General features: G+C 38.9%; 1 protein-coding gene across 3 annotated transcripts in view; it reads left to right on the plus strand.

Annotated features, from left to right (window-relative positions):
* The window catches only part of Zswim6 (zinc finger SWIM-type containing 6), a 168,033-nt gene that overhangs the window by 100,680 nt on the left and 50,847 nt on the right, over positions 1 to 16,506 (plus strand). For all 3 annotated transcript variants that reach the window (XM_041663711.1, XM_041663712.1, XM_041663713.1), the window contains exon 2: positions 871 to 1,227. In XM_041663711.1, the coding sequence (XP_041519645.1) occupies positions 871 to 1,227 (357 nt within the window). The remainder of the gene's footprint in view (positions 1 to 870; positions 1,228 to 16,506) is intronic.

Genomic DNA, 16,506 nt, shown 5'->3' on the forward strand with positions numbered 1-16,506 from the left:
GATCATTGCACTTCTGGATCATTATAAGCCGTGTCCATCTAGCCATTGATGATGGAATTTGTAGAAGATCCCTTTCTGGTTCAAAATTGAAGGTGCATTGCTTCTAATGCCCTTTCCTTATTGATAATACTGTACTGTGGAGGGAGTTGTATATGTATTTAACCTTGTATCTAGGCCTTCTTCTGTGCTAGTTATTCAGGCTGTTATGCATGAACAGCTGTAGGTTTTACAGCCCTCCCTGTACCTGCTATTGAAAGATACTGCAATTTGGGGGCATATATTATATATATGTAAATGTACATACATACATTCATTCACATACATATGTATATTACAGAAAAGAATATTACTTTAAGAAGTTTCTCTGGTCAAAGTTAGTGAAAGGGACCTCCCCAACGTTTGCAGTGTTGATTTGTAGCTTTGTGGCAGACGGGAATAAATGTGAAGGGAGAAGGCAGTCTGGATGAGAAAAAAACTGAATAAGGCAGGTAATAGACACTTCAAAATATATGCATACAACAAGGAAGACTCCTAGTGTCCCTCTGCTCTAGGTCTTGGTCTTGCATTCCTCGCCATGAGTACAGTAACGAAGTAGCTACTTACTGTGCTGTGATGAGCACAGTCAAGGGTGTGCTGCAGTCAGTGTTGATTTTGCAGTGCAGAGTACCTCGGTGCTGTTGATCATCCTTTGTCTCTCATCCCCGGTAGAGAAGCCAGTGTTTAATGCTGGCTTGCCTGTTTCCACCTCTTCTTTTCCCTGCTGTGCTGTCCAGAGCCACCTGTTTGAGAGAGTTGGAACTTCCCTTAAGAGTTGGGACTTCCCTTAGCGTCTTTGTGCAGAAACTGAATCTTCCCTGTCTTGTCTCCTAGGTTTCCACTTGAGTGGCACAGTCACGGAACCCGCAGTACAGTCGGAGCCAGAAACCATTTGCAACGTGGCCATCAGCTTTGATCGTTGCAAGATTACCTCAGTGACCTGCAGCTGTGGAAACAAGGACATATTTTACTGTGCCCATGTTGTGGCATTGTCTTTATACCGCATCCGCAAGCCAGATCAGGTCAAACTGCACCTTCCCATCTCAGAGACTCTCTTCCAGATGAACAGAGACCAGCTGCAGAAGTTTGTTCAGTATTTGATCACAGTGCACCACACCGAAGTCTTGCCAACTGCTCAGAAGCTAGCAGATGAAATTCTTTCCCAGAATTCAGAAATCAACCAAGTTCATGGTGAGTATGACAGTGTCAATTTTCTCTGGATTATTTTTCATTTATCAATTCAATTATGCATAAAATGAATTAAGCATGAAAAATAAGTCATCAGTAATACTCTTTGGTGGAGAGATTAGCTTGGCTTTGTATCCTACAGCATTTCTTTAACAGGATTTTATGCTAGAAGGCTAGCCCCTTTTAGGGAGAGCTAACTAATGGCATCTTGTTAGGTGTGGGTCGGGCTGGCGTTGAACTCAAATTTGTCCCCCCTCAGCTTTCCGCCCAGCTTCCCCTCTTCCATGTGATTACATGCATGCCATGCCACGTCTGAAGTAGAAGGTCTTTGTGCTCAGAAAAATCTCCTTGGTTAAAAACTTGATTCTTACACTTCATTTAGCTTAGTAACATTTCATTTAATACTAGTGTTTAATAGAACACTTGTTATTTATTTTATAGGCTTTAGCACATGAATATGTGTGTGTTGGACTTTAAAAACTTTACTTTCCAGTGCTGGAAGCTTTTTAAGTAGTACCTTATAAAAGAAAATAAACTTGAGAAAACTTTTACAACTTAAGGGTTTATTATAAATGTAGCTTTAATAAAAACAGTTTTTCTTTGAAATTAGCTCAAAAGAATATATGGAACCATTCAGAAATATCCAGCAATATTTTTCTATGTATTATACTAATAAAATACAAGTGATACTAGATTGGGGATGTATGGCTCGTTCATTAAAAGTACTTATTTTGCAAGCAAGAAGACCTGAGTAGTTATGTTTCGAGAGTCCATGTTTAAAAAGTCAGGCATGATAGCATGCTTGAAGTCAGCACTTGGGGGAGGCAAACACAGTAAGATACTTGGGGCTTGCTGTCCAACCTACCTAGTCTGCTTACCAAATTTCAGATCAGTGGGAGACCCTGTCTCACAAGCAAAGAAACCTGCACACAGAACAAACAAATCTGGTGCATAGCAACTTGGGTGTTGTCACCTAAGGCTTTCTGGCTTCAACACAAGTTGTTTGTGCTTCTAAAACATTTGGAAATAGTTTTGTAATTAGAAATACATTGAGGTGTGAGGTGATTCCATCTTAAACCTGTAAGAATGGCCAAGATAAAAAACACTAATGACAACTTATGCTGGAGAGGATGTGGGGTAAAGGGAACACTTCTGCATTGCTGGTGGGAGTGCAAGCTGGTACAGCCCCTTTGAATATCAGTGAGGCGATTTCTCAGATATTAGGAAATATTCCTTCCTCAAGACCCAGTAATACCACTTTTGGTATATATTCAAAGGATGCTCAATAGTGCCACAAGGACATGTGCTCAGCTATGTTCTTAGAAGCACTGTTTGTCATAGCCAGAACCAGGAAACAACCTAAATGCCCTTTGACCAAAGAACGAATAAGGAAAATGTGGTACATTTACACAATGGAGTACTACACAGCAGAAAAAAATAATGACACTTTGAAATTTGCAAGCAGATGAATGGAGCTAAAAAACATCATTTTGAGTGAGGTAACCCAGACACAGAAAGACAATTATCATTTGTACTCACTCATAAGTGGTTTTTAAACATAAAGCAAAGAAAAACAGTCTACAAATCACAATCCCAGAAAAGCTAGACAACAATGGAAAGTAGAAAAAGACAAGATATCCTGAGTAAATTGGGAGCATGGGAACCTTGGGAGAGGGTTGAAGGGCAAGGGAGAGGCAAAGAGGGAAGGAGAGAAAAATGGAGAGCTCAATGAAAATCAATAAAAAAATAATAAAAACAAAAAAATACATTGAGATGTTACAATCTTGGCTAAGCAGCACAGGGCCGTGATGTTATTAAAATTTATTTAGTTATATTCTTTTGAGTTATAGGAAGTCATTCAACCTTATTCTTTCACTTTTGTGAGTTTTTTTCGATGCCATGGCACAAATAGAAATGTTTATGGAAAGCCCCAGTATAGCATTTTAAAACGGAGATGGCAGTCTGTAATGAAGTCAGAATACAGTTAGCAAATACAGCAGACCAGCTTGTAGGCCAAGCAGTAGCCAGTTCTGAGTACTTATCCCGTCTCCATGCCCTTCCCCAACAGGCTCCCCAGATTTGTATTGTAATCATTTCCTTGGTGGTGGCGGCATTTTTACATCATAAATTCTGGCTTAGCTTGATCTGTTTTTCAACTCTATATATCATACAGTATGATTTCCATACATCTCACTTAAAGTCTTAATAGTAGAATTTACCTGTGTTGTTTGGTGTGCCTGTAATTTGTTTGTTGGTATTTTTTGATGCTTCCCTGTTTAATAGAAATACAGTGTGCCTCAATAGGAACAATTTAAAAAATAAAAAGCAAAATTAATTTTAATTCCATTTTCTGATTTGTTTTACCAAATATTCAACAAAAATATGGTTATTTTTTAGACCACCATCATACTTACTTTAGGTTTTTAATATTATTTTGTAAGTAGATTTCATTATTTCCCTCTTAATGAATCAGTATGATTTTATACTGTTAGGATAAGTTGTCAAATGACAAACAGTACCAGTAGTTCAAACTGTTTTAGGTGCCAGTGATGGTGTGAAAGGTGTATGTGTGTGTGCTCGCACATGTGTGCATGTGTGTGTTTGTGTAGGCTGGCAAGATATTATAATCGTTTGGGGAAGTTTATATTTTTATGTGAAGACTGAAATTTGGTGTCTTTCATACTTACAACACCCCCAATTATTGTGAAGTTTTACTCTACTCTTTTTGAGGGGCCCAGCTCCCAAATAAATTACACACGGAGGCTTATTCTTAGTTATAAAAGCCTGGCCTTAGGTTAGCTTGTTGCTTGCCAGCTATTCTTAGCTAATTATCCCAACTACCGTTTGCCTCTGGGTTTTTTTCCTCTTCTTTATGTCTGTCTTTCCTTCTTCGTAGCTGGCTGGGTGACTGGGTGGCTGGCCGCTGACATCCTCCTCCTTGTTCTCTTGCTCCTCTTCCTAGGTTCTCCTATTTATCCTCTCTGCCCGCCAGCCCCACCTATCCTTGTTTCTGCTTAGCCATTGGCCATTCAGCTCTTTATTAGGACTATCAGGTGTTTTTTTTAGACACACTGTAACACAGCTTCACAGAATTAAACAAATGCAACAGGAACAAAAGTCACACAACTGAAAATAATATTCCCCAACACCCTGTCACCCTGCAAGTCTGTAGCCACAGTGGCTGGTGATTACCAGATGACAACACATTGCATTGGTGTGTTTTGGGTGTGGGACCGCCAGAGAATGGCACTGTTTATCTGTCCACTCCGCCGATGCTGGGCCGTGTTTACAGTAGAGCTGCTTAGGAACATTCCTTCAGAAGTCTCCGGTACTGTGCCTGTGGTTTTTATGTCAGAGGCAAATTCGCAGTCACGTTTTTTCTGGCACTCCCATGTCAGGCTCTGCTTTGTTTAAGTGGCTGTCAGGTGGTGTGGGAAGCGTTTTACCTGGAAGAGGCCGACACTGCTAAATGGCAGGCATGTGCACAACTGTGCTGCAGAACCACCTGCGACCCACAGAAAACACTTGCATTCAAGAGCTTCTCAACTAGGCTTCCAACCTATAGTGGCCTCTTTCTGTCCCTTGCTGCTGAAAATTCAGATCACCCAAGAGGCTGCCCATTTAGGGCAGTGGTTCTCAACCTGTGAGGCACCCCCTCTTTGGGCCGAACAGTCCTTTCACAGTGATTGTATATCAGATATCCTACCTATCAGATTACATTATGATCCAATTCATTACAGTAGCAAAATTATAGTTTATGAAGTAGCACTGAAATAATTTTGTATCTGGAGGTAGGTGGGTCACCACAACATGGGGAACTGTATTAAAGGGTCGCAGCGTTAGGAAGGTTGAGAACCACTGATTTAGGGCTTTTTATTAATGTTCAGTGGACATTGACACATAGGATGTAGTTCCTTTTTTCTGTTTTCTTTTTCCTTAATTCAAATAACCTATTAAAGTCACTTTGTTCTCTCAGTTTTAGTTTAACCAGAAGTCCCATAAATAACTATATATTTGATGTATTTATCTTGCTTTGAAGGTTAACAGTTCCCTAGTTTTCTTATCTAAAAAGTTCTTTTAGTTCATTACCATATTGAAATTGTGTTCCGAATGAAGTCTTGCAAACTATTATTACTTGCAGAAATGTTTTCACATGACACTTCTTTCAGAATTTCTGAGGTTGTGTTTAAGGGAACTAGGAAGAACAGTGAGGTTTGCTTGGAATCTAATTTTCAGAGAATTTTGTATGAGAAGAGCTCTTGAGAGACGAAAACCGAGTGGTTTGTACTACAGCTATTTAATTTCTCCCCAGTTTGGGCCTGGAAGTGGGCCATTTACCCAAGCTGTCTACCGCCTTTCTCTCTAATGTGACAATGTTCAAGAAGGTAAGAACAGGCCGCATCCTTATATGATGAAATGGGAAATGTATTCTCTGGAGGCCCTAACTTTAGCTGTTAGATTTATGACTTGGTAGAGGGTGGAATTAAAAATTATTTGACCACGTGGTCTCACCTGCCTTCAAACATCTGTACATAAAACACTCTCTTTTCAAATTAAATCTTTTTTTCAAAACAGTACTTTTTGTATGGTTTTGTGCTTATATTTTTTCATTTGAGAAAAATGCCTTAAATATTGGGGTGATTTAATTTTTCTCTAAGGGGAAGTATCACTTTTAACCAAGAGAGAAATAGGGTCAATATAGAATTTAGATTAAATTATTTTGACCAGTTTTATGATAACATGGCTTAGCTTATCTGTGTCCTTTTTGAAAGAAAGTATGATTCAACTTAAATTAATATTTTGTTTTATTTTTTGAGACAGGGTTTCTTTGTAGCTTTGGAGCCTGTCCTGGAACTTGCTCTGTAGACCAGGCTGGCCTTGAACTCACAGAGATCCCCCTGAGTCTGCCTCCCTAGTGTTAGAATTAAAGGCATGTGCCACCACAACCCAGCTAAAGTAACAGAATTTTTTAATTTTTTTCTGTTTCTTGTGAATTTACTTGATGCTTCTTAAAATCTGTTTCTTTGGAAGAAGACTCCAGAAAAAGATCTCCCATGCCCTTGGGTAGGTAGAATTAGCATTGCAAAAATGGCAATCTTACCAAAAGCAATCTACAGATTCAATACAATGCCCATCAAAATCTCAGCAGAATTCTTCACAGACCTCTAAAGAACAGTACTCAATTTCATATGGAAAAGCAAAAAACCCAGAATAGCCAAGACAATCCTTTACAATAAAGGAACTTCTGGAAGCATCACAATCCCTGACTTCAAACTCTACTATAGAGCTACAGAACTGAAAACAGCCTGGTATTGACATAAAAACAGACAAGAGGACCAGTGGAGCTGAATCAAAGACTCAGATACAATCCACACACCTACGAACACCTGGTTTTTGACAAAGAAGCAAAAATTCTAAATTGGAAAAAAAAACATATTCAACAAATGGTGCTGGCATAACTGGATATCAACACGTTGAATAGTGAAAATAGATGCATATCTATTGCCATGCACAAAACTCAAGTCCAGATGGATAAAAGACTTCAACACAAAGCCAACCACACTGAACCTCATAGAAGAGAAGGTGGGAAGAAGTATGCTTGAACGCATTGGCACAGGAGATCACTTCCTAAATATAACCCCAGTAGCACAACACTGAGAGAAACAGTGAATAAATGGGACCTCCTGAAACTGAGAAGCTTCTGTAAAGTAAAGGACATGGTCAGCAAGAAAACAGTGGCAGCTTACAGAATGGGAAAAGATCCTCACCAACCCCACATGGAACAGAGAGCTGATCTCTAAAATATATAAAAAAAAAAACCTCAAGAAATCTGTCATCAAAAGAACAAATAATCCATTAAAAAATGGGATACAGACCTAAATAGAGAACTCTGAACAGAGGAATCTAAAATGGCTGAAATACACTTAAGGAAAATGTTTGATATCCTTAGTCATCAGAGAAATGCAAATCAAAACAACTCTGAGATTCCATCATATACCTGTAAGATTGGTCAAGATGAAAAACACTGATGACAACTTATGCTGGAGAGGTTGAGGGGTAAAGAGAGCACTTCTCCATTGCTGGTGGGAATGCAAGCAAGCTGGTACAGCCCCTTTGGATATCCGTATGACAATTTCTCAGAAAATTAGGAAACAACCTTCCTGAAGACCCAACAATACCACTTTCGGGTACATACTCAAAGGATACCACAGGGACATGTGCTCAACTATGTTCATAGCAGCTTTGCTTGTTATAGCAAGAACCTGGAAACAACCTAAATGCCCCTCGACCAAAGAATGGATAAGGAAAATGTGGTACATTTACACAATGGAGTACAACACAGCCGGAAAAAAACCCAACATCTTTAAATTTACGAGTAAATGGATGGAGCTAGAAAACATCATTTTGGGTGAAGTAACCCAGACCCAGAAATTTCTGACAATTATCGTGTGTACTCACTCATATGTGGCGTTTAGGCATAAAACAAAGAAAAACCAGCATACAATTCACAATCTCAGAGAACCTAGACAACAATGAAGACACTAAGGGGGACATACATGTGTCTAATCTACATGGAAAGTAGAAAAAGACAAGCTCTCTTGAGTAAGTTGGTAGCATGGGGACCATGATAGAGGAAAGTAGGGGTGTGTCGGAGGTTTCTCGTTCATTCCCAGCTGCTCAGACCCACAGTAATCGCATAGAAACTTTAAAACACTGCTTGGCCAATACCTTAAGCTTCTTTCTAGCTAGCTTACATCTTAAATTAACCCATTTCTGTTAATCTGTGTATCACCACGGCAAAGTTCCAGGGCACATCTCTCTCTTCTGGTGGCTACATGACATCTCACTGACTCCGCCTTCTTTCTCCCATCATTGGGTTTAGTTTTACCGCCCAGCTCTCTTCTGTCTTATCACACCAATAAATGAATGAAAGAAGCCAAAACAGCTTCTTTATTCATTAGCCAATAAAAACAACATATACGGAAGGACTTTCCACACCATTTCCCCTTTTTTGTTTAAATAAAAAGGAAGGTTTTAACTTGAGCATAGTAAAATTACATATAACAAAACAGGTATCAAGAAAGAATTAGTTACAATATTTATATTTACTTTATCTTTGATCTTAACAAAGGAAAACTATAATTATAACTTTCTATTCTTTAACTCCATCAAAGACTCCAGAAGGATATAATATTACCTAAGTAAACAGGAAGTGCATTGTAAGCAACTTCCAAAACTCTAGAGTTGACAGAGACATCTCACTGCCTGAACAGTCACCCAAAATTCTTCTGTAACATGGGGGTCATCCGATCTTCAACCTACTGGCCCATAGTATCCAGCAGACTTTTCCATGAAGCAGGAAATTCAAAGATCTGTTCTGCCTCATAATGGTAAAGTTCATCAGTTGCTTTCTTCTGTGTCCTGCATAATGTCTGGCTGTTCTTTGATGAAACAGGAACCCTGTTTCACCTTCTTTAGGCAACTTCAGTAGTCATTTTTCTGTGGGTCCTACATGTTTAGTTCATACAGCATATCATCAAGCAGTCCAGGCAAGAGCAGTTTCTTCTCCAAATGACTTAACAAACTCCATGAGGAGCCTCTTTGATGCCCATCTTCCTCTTGAAGTAGATTGGTGCTGCCAGGAGCAAATGTTTCTCATAGTCATAAAAAGTTTTAAGATCTTAAGACACTTTAAATGCTATATTCTGAAGGTTTCTGAAAGATATGAAGATTATCTATCTAACTGAAACATATCTCTGTATATCTAAAAAGATAACTAACATGGCTAGAAGCTTGACTGTTGTAAGATGATTATCTAGTAACCTTTATTTCTTAATTATACATTGCATTTTAAATGAGTTACACAAACACAATACCTTAATCAAGTGCAGAGATATACATGAACAAAATGGGCCTTAAATTTCTGTCATTAAAACAAAATTCATACCAGTGCAAATCTTTATAGCACATCCCCCTTTAAATGTAAACAAAAATTTATAAACAATATTTTGGAATTTGGGCATAGTTTTCTCCAAACTGCTTTCTTCTTTTTGTTGGGGGAAGTAATTTTTAGGAATGTTCATGGCGACCTTTCAGGGGGTTCTTGGTCCATCAAACTACATTAGTCTGGAAGGATTCCACAGGTTCTCAAAAGAAGTCAAAAGAAGACCTCTTTTCCAAAGCAACAAATCCTTAAACCCAAATTCTCTAGTCCTGATACCTTTATAAGAAGCATGTTGGTTTAATTTAGCAGCCCATACAATGAAATGTCTTTCTGTACCTAAAAAATTCAAAGGAAATACAATAATATACATAATCCAGATTCTCTGTGTATATTTCATTTATTCATGTTTTGTTTTTGTTACTCTGTTACTTTTTCTATAAGTTTAATATTCATTTTATTATTTTTACTCCTTTAACCTATGACTGCCTTGCTCTATTTCTTTAAAGACTTTGTTTTTACTTTTTTCTATATTTTTTTCTCTCTCATGACCCTGTACATTTATCCAATACTGTGTCCCATTTAGAGGTCTTTTCCATCTGAATTTGTTTTTATTGTGTATCTCTAATTTTAATTATTTTCTGACTAGAAGTGCCCCCCTGCCCTGTTTTAAAAAAAATGCTAAGCGGGCATAGCTAAGGCCAACACGGCTCTGCCTGTTTGCTCTGCCTCGTCCTACATTGCAGAAGCATGTTCGCTGCCTCTGAGAGCCATGTACATTGCCCCATTTTTAGGCACACAGTGGGTCTGTGTTGCCACAAGTAAGTTGTAGCACTCGGCTTACAGACCCCATTTAAATGTTCTGTAGCCGGACCTCCTGAAAGAGAGTTTGTGCTGGCAGCACAACTCAGGAAGCTGCCATTTCAAAACTGTGCAATTTTTCCTGCTTCCACTGAATCAGGAAAACCTCTCTTAAATGAGCTATGTTGTTAATCCGTGCTTAATTCTGTTATTTTGTGTCTAGAATTCCTTTCCAATCTGTCTCGTGTTTTATATGGATTTAGCTGGCACAAGGCATGGCAGTTGTTGGGAGAGGTTGCTCAATCACTCAGACCCAAAATAATCACACAGAAACTATATTATTTAAAACACTCTTTTACCAATAGCTTAAGCTTCTTTCTAGCTATCTTACATCTGAAATTAACCCATTTCTATTAATCTGTGTATCACCACGTGGCTGTAGCTTACTGGCCAAGTTCTGGGACATGTTCATCTTCTCTGGTGGCTACATGGTGTCTCACTGACTCTGCCTTCTTTCTCCCAGAATTCAGTTTAGTTTTTCCTGCCTAGTTCTGTTCTGCCCTATCACAGGCCAAAACAGCTTTTTTTTTTCTTCATTAACCGATAAAACAACACATATACAGAAGGACTTCCCACACCAGAGGGGAATGCAGAAAAATATATAGCTTGATAAAAAACAATTAGAACATGAGTCTGGCAGGAGATGGATTGAGGTAGTGGGGAGTGGATATGATCAAAAGGCATTGTACAAGGCATTTCAAGTATGAAAACTTGAATAAATAAAACATATCATTTAAAAAATTCTGTTTCTTGTTTTTCTTACTATTTTGAAATATTTTTGAAAACACTTTTATCTGAGTCATTAAACAGTGATTTCATTCATATTCCTTACACAGTAATCTCTGTATTACAGTACAGTTGCAGTAACTTGTACATGGTGATTCATCCATTCACAGGCAGTGGTGTGGGCATTGGTCATGGTAGTATTTGTCAGGTCTTATTTCATTGTATTTCCTGTATGACTTTATGATGCTACTATCTTACTAAGGAGATTATATTTTTAAGTAAACTTTGATTTTATCTTTATATCCTAATAAATTTCTACCTTCAGTACTGTTCTTTACAAAAAAAAGTATCTTTGCTAAGTTCTTAGCTATGGATTTATTGACTTTTGAGCACTAACTCCCCCCCTAGTTATGTGACTTGTTTCTTATTAAAGGAGGTGTTCTAGCTAGGTGTGATGGTGTGTGCTATAATTTCAGTTCCCTAAAGAGGCAGAAGCAGAATTGCAACTTTGAGGCCAGCCTGGTCTATATACATAGCAAGACTCAGTCCCAGAGCACACTCTGAATGAGGTAGCGTTCTACATTGGCAAATTGTGGCCAAAGGACAGAATATTGAACTTGAGAACTAGAGGCCTAGAGTTTAGTATTGACTTTGGCATGTATTGCCCCATTGACTGGGTGGAACATGTTTTCTCTAATTCTTAAAATGTTTGTCATCTTTTATGACAGCTTAAGAAAAGAAATTATATCAATATACATGATAATAGTAAAAAGATATTCATCCTGATCTCATTGGAACACTCATACCATAGTTTGGGAAGAGAGCAAAGGGCTGGCAAGATGATTCAGTGGGCAAAGGCTACCAAGCCTGACTAGTTGGGTTTTATCCCTGAAACCTGTGTGGGTGGAAAATCAATACCCACAGGCTGCCTTCTGACCTCTGGCACCCATGCCGTGGCACTTGATGGGGAAAGTCAAGAGAGCAAACACTGCTAGATCCTGTTATCTCCATCACTGTCACGTGGCAGTTGAGCTACATCTGTAGAGCTGTAGGGTCAGTAGTAAATGATGAAGGAAAAGATTTGCAGATTCTTTTTTTGTTTGTCCATTGGTTTTTTTGTTTGTTTTGTTTTTAAAGTCTTGCTTCCTGGATTGCTGGAACTATAGCTGTGTGCCACACAACCCAGGTCACAAACCAACATTTTAAAGCTGGTTTGAAATAAACAGAGCAGACTGTTGCTAGAACTTGCAAGATGTTAGATCCCTTTCTAAAACAAAACTTGCTGAGAACTTTGCATAAATACTTGTTTTTGTGTACCAAGTGATTGTTAGTACATTTTATCAGATAAATCATGGACAATGAATTAATCCGCTACTGTGTAGTGTTGTTGAGCTGTTTATATGCTGCATGTTTCATGGGCATGAGAAAGTGGGCACATGATTTATTGCCTTTTACCCATAAAAGATACAATACACTCCTGAAGACTGAAGTAAATTAAACGATAATGAAAGATGAGTACTGCTCAGCGAGGGGGAAACGGTGGAGGAGAGACTAGAAACGGGGTTCTATTTGAGGACCCGAGATACTTCCATTGGCAAGTGTTGCATGCTTCCTTGGCTAAAGGAAGCTGATTGGTCGGAGCACAAGCTCCTCTGCCATCAGCCCCCACAGCTAAGGAAACAGGCTGTCACCCCAGCAGCTTCTGGAGAAGGCACTGCTTGAGATGAGTGTAGGGGAGCTGAGGTCAGGCCTTGCTGTTTGAACTGTATACTGTAAGCTGAAATCTAAGCATTGGTCTACACCATCTTAAAATGAAAACCAAGTGTGAGCTTTAAGTCTTCCTAAAGAACATGTCTGTTCAGTTCACATTATCATTTTTTGACATGTTGTAGTTTTCTCTCTGCTCTAAAGTAAGACATGTTTATGAGTCTTGAGTCACCAGACTCTGCTGTTTTGCTTCTTTCTACTCAGAGCCAATGGTTGATGACATGATTTTGCCTTCAGTTTGTAAGAAAGGTGTACCCATCAATTTAATGTTTTCTAGCTTAAACAGCAGCCATTAAAATTATGATAGTATTTTTCCATAGGTCCCTCCGAAAGAGATTAAATTAATTACCGCTGCAGTATATCTGCTGCCTGTATTCTGCCTAAATAGAGGAAATTGGATAATTTCAATAAAAAGAAACATTACTTCTAAGTTTAAATCACTAAAAGCATTATTTGGAGGTTAGAGAGATGGCTCAGTGAATAAGGCACTTGCCACCAAGTCTGATGACGTGAGTTTGAGCCCAGAATTGACATGTTGGAGAGAATTGACTTGCACATGCCCAAATACACTAAAAAAAATATGTAAAAATAATAAATGCTTGAAATGATAGTTTTATGGAATCAGGTCACAATAGAGTAGGAGAAGAGAAAGAATGTATGTATGTATGTATCTGTGTTTTTTAAAGGAAGGGTTTCTCTGTGTAGCCCTGGCTGTCTTGGAACTTACTCTGTATACCAGGATGGTCTTGAACTCAGGGATCCTCCTGTCTCTGCCTTCCAAATGCTGGAATTAAAGGCATGTGCCACCACTACCCAGCTAGAAAAGAAAGAATAACCTTCTCATCCTGCGTGAGCCAAACACTGTAGGAGCCCACTGTGATCATGTCTTCCTGGGTCGGTTTCCATGGTGTGAGATAGTTATTTTAATAACTGTCTTAAAATATGCTTCATTCAGAACAGGAGAGGTGCCCATGTGGTACCCCAGGACCCTTAGTACTTTCCTTTATTATTAAGGTCCACAACCTGCCAACACACTTAACATTCTCTCCAACCACAGAATCCGTGTTCTTCCCCCTTTCTTAGTTCAAAGAGAAAAGTCCGATTGAGTAGGTCTGAAGTGGTGCCAAGGTATCCAGTATGCCCTAGGAATTTTGATAGGTTTTAATTTAGGGAAGTGTTGTGATAGGGGTTTGATGTTTGGATGAAACAGAACTAAGCCGAGTAGTAGGCTCAGACTAGACAGCGGTTCTTCATGTCCATGGTTTCTCCCTTGCTTCTTCCTCTGGTGTCACATTGCCTAGGTGGAAGGTGAATCAGACTCACACATAGCTGTCTGGGAACAATAGACAATTAGCTGTGGCACTATCCTCCACCCAGTAGCTTCTCTCCTCCCCCCTCCTCAAAGGCTTGCAACTGAAGAATTGAACTTTGACAATAAAATACCGTCAGAGATTGATTATACATTGGAAATATTATAGCAGTTATAATTATAAGAGTAAAAGAACACGATAGCTTTTAAAGCATTTAATTTATAGACATAGTGATTCTGGTTCCTGCCCAACTCAAGATAATTAATAGTAAACAAATAACTGTATGAATTATGTTTCTTTGTGCATTTCCTTCTCAAAGTTAAATGCTTAGAAGCTTGTCTTTGATTATAAATGACCACTAATAAGTAAGAAATAAATTTTATAGCTCTTGCATTTTTATAGGATTCCAAATGAAGCACAGAACAGTCAAGTGTACAAACAATTGGAATTTACATAAACTCCAGTTCTAAAGTTTACTTTTAAATATTTATCTGTTATTGAACTAGCTAGCTAGTGAACAATGCTGAAGATCGAATCTACAGTCTTACTTATTCATTCATTCATTTATTTATTTATTTATTTAGGGATAGTCTTACTCTGTACTAGCTCTGTAGATCAGACTGACCTCAAACTCTGCTTCCCGAGTGGTGGGACTAAAGACATCCGCCACCGCCACCTGGCTGAACCCATGGTCTTAACGTGTGGTGGGCAGACAGTTTCCTGTAGAATTATCCCCTTCTCAGCATGAAAGCTTAATATGCACAACTATACTTTGGAGATAATTACCATTGTTGTAATCCTTTGGCCTATAATGTATGTGATGCATACCTTGATATATAAAGCATACCAGGTAAAAATCTTACACCCACTAGTTATCTTTGCTTTTATTTTTATAGCCAAGTAACCAAAATTTTCTCCAATAAATCAGCAGACTTATAATTTTTATTGCCTGGTTAATGTTTTTATTCCTATATGTAGAGTTTTGGAGTTAAGATGGAAGCCCAAGAAGCATAAGTAGTTTGCCTGCAGGTGCATACTCTTTCTAAACTGTTCATTGAATTGAATTCCCTGGAGTTCAAATGCAAGCTTAGGACCATGCTTAACCTTTGAATTCATGTGTAGACTTTGTAGATTTTATCCACAGGTCATTTTCTTCTCCAGTGCCTTCCTTTTTCCCCATAATACTCTTAGGAAGTAGGGTAATTCTGATACTAGCATACCAAAATACTCAAAAAGACTCAAAGCCAAATCAGGTTTTGTGAAAATTGGGATATATTCATACATTTATTAGTTATTTCTCCATTTGGGCAAGAACGTGTGTGTGTGTGTGTGTGTGTGTGTGTGTGTGTGTGTGTGTGTGTGTTTAAATATCAATGATAACTTAAAGCAGTTTTAAAATACTTTTAATTAATTCAAGTCAAGAGTGACTCGGATTCTAATAAAATTTGTTGCTCTTTGCTTGGAATAATTACGAATTGAGTATAGTCTGAAGTGCTTAGAGGGTTTCTCAGTGTTGGTCAGTTTGCCTAGGCATTCAGGCCATCGAAGATGATTTTGTTTCCTCTCATTCAAATTCTTGTCTACTGAAAATACTTGGATTTCTGTGACAAGACCCTATGTTTCTCCCGTAGAGTTTTGGCCCCTGCAGCTGACAGCCCTTTGCTGTGACGGAGCACAGCCAGCCTCTCCCCAAGCAGGCCCAGTTGTGACTGAGAACTCTTCCTGGGGAGGGGTTTCTAGCAAAACACACTACAAGAAAATCGACACAGAGGAACAGCAGCTCTCAGAGTCCAGATCGTCAGGAACAGGAGAAATGAATGACAAGTAGCCAGTTTACTCTGTGCCAGAAATTTCCTGGAGGAGTTTTAATAATATAATGGGAGAGCTTAAAAGTTGAGACCCTGTAGGTTAGTTGTTTGTAAAGTGTCTTCTGATGCATTCCGGTAAGGAATCTAGCTGTCTTTCCACAGAGAGTATGTGTAAAGAGGTCCCAGTAACCGAAATGGACGGTTGGGGAATTAGGGACTCTGACTCCCTCTGAGATACCATTTGTAGACCGACTGGTTACAGTAGCATTATGTGTCCTTACAGCTTCCTGTGAAATGAGAGTCCTTGTATGTAAGGATACTTTACAATGGTTTTTAGCGTTTCAAAAAGAATCGTTAGGGAGGAAATAATTGCTTTGCCCCCTTTTCTTTTTGATGCTTCCCTCTGAGTGTTTGGTTCCCAGACTGTTGCGACAATAGGGACAGATAAAATCCTCACTTGTACACAGCTTGGACATCAGCCTAATTGCCCAGTCCCTAATTAGAGCAACTTTTCACTTTGTGGGAAAGTCTTTTCAGCTCTTCTAAAAGGACACTCATTCCCACTGCCCTCACTCCTTTTCCTCTAGCATTTAAATGTGAACCTGCACCAGGGCACTCGCTCTCCTGACTGCCTTCTTAAACCTGCCCTACCTCCCTCAGCGTGCCTCCTTCCTGATTAATATCCTTTGCCCTCTTTTGTCCTGTCTCTAAGGTATTCCACATTCACTCTATTTAAAACTGAACTCCCAGATTTGATCTTCTCTATGTCAGGGAATTGTCCCATATTCTGTATAGCAGTTTGATCTAGAAACCAGTGCCTCTCCACACTCCATGATCCCTTCCATGTTTACATCTTCACCAAGTCTTC

Source organism: Microtus oregoni, unplaced genomic scaffold, assembly GCF_018167655.1.
Source record: "Microtus oregoni isolate MIOR12 unplaced genomic scaffold, Mior012 000014F_ref0000157, whole genome shotgun sequence".
Lineage (NCBI taxonomy): Eukaryota > Metazoa > Chordata > Mammalia > Rodentia > Cricetidae > Microtus > Microtus oregoni.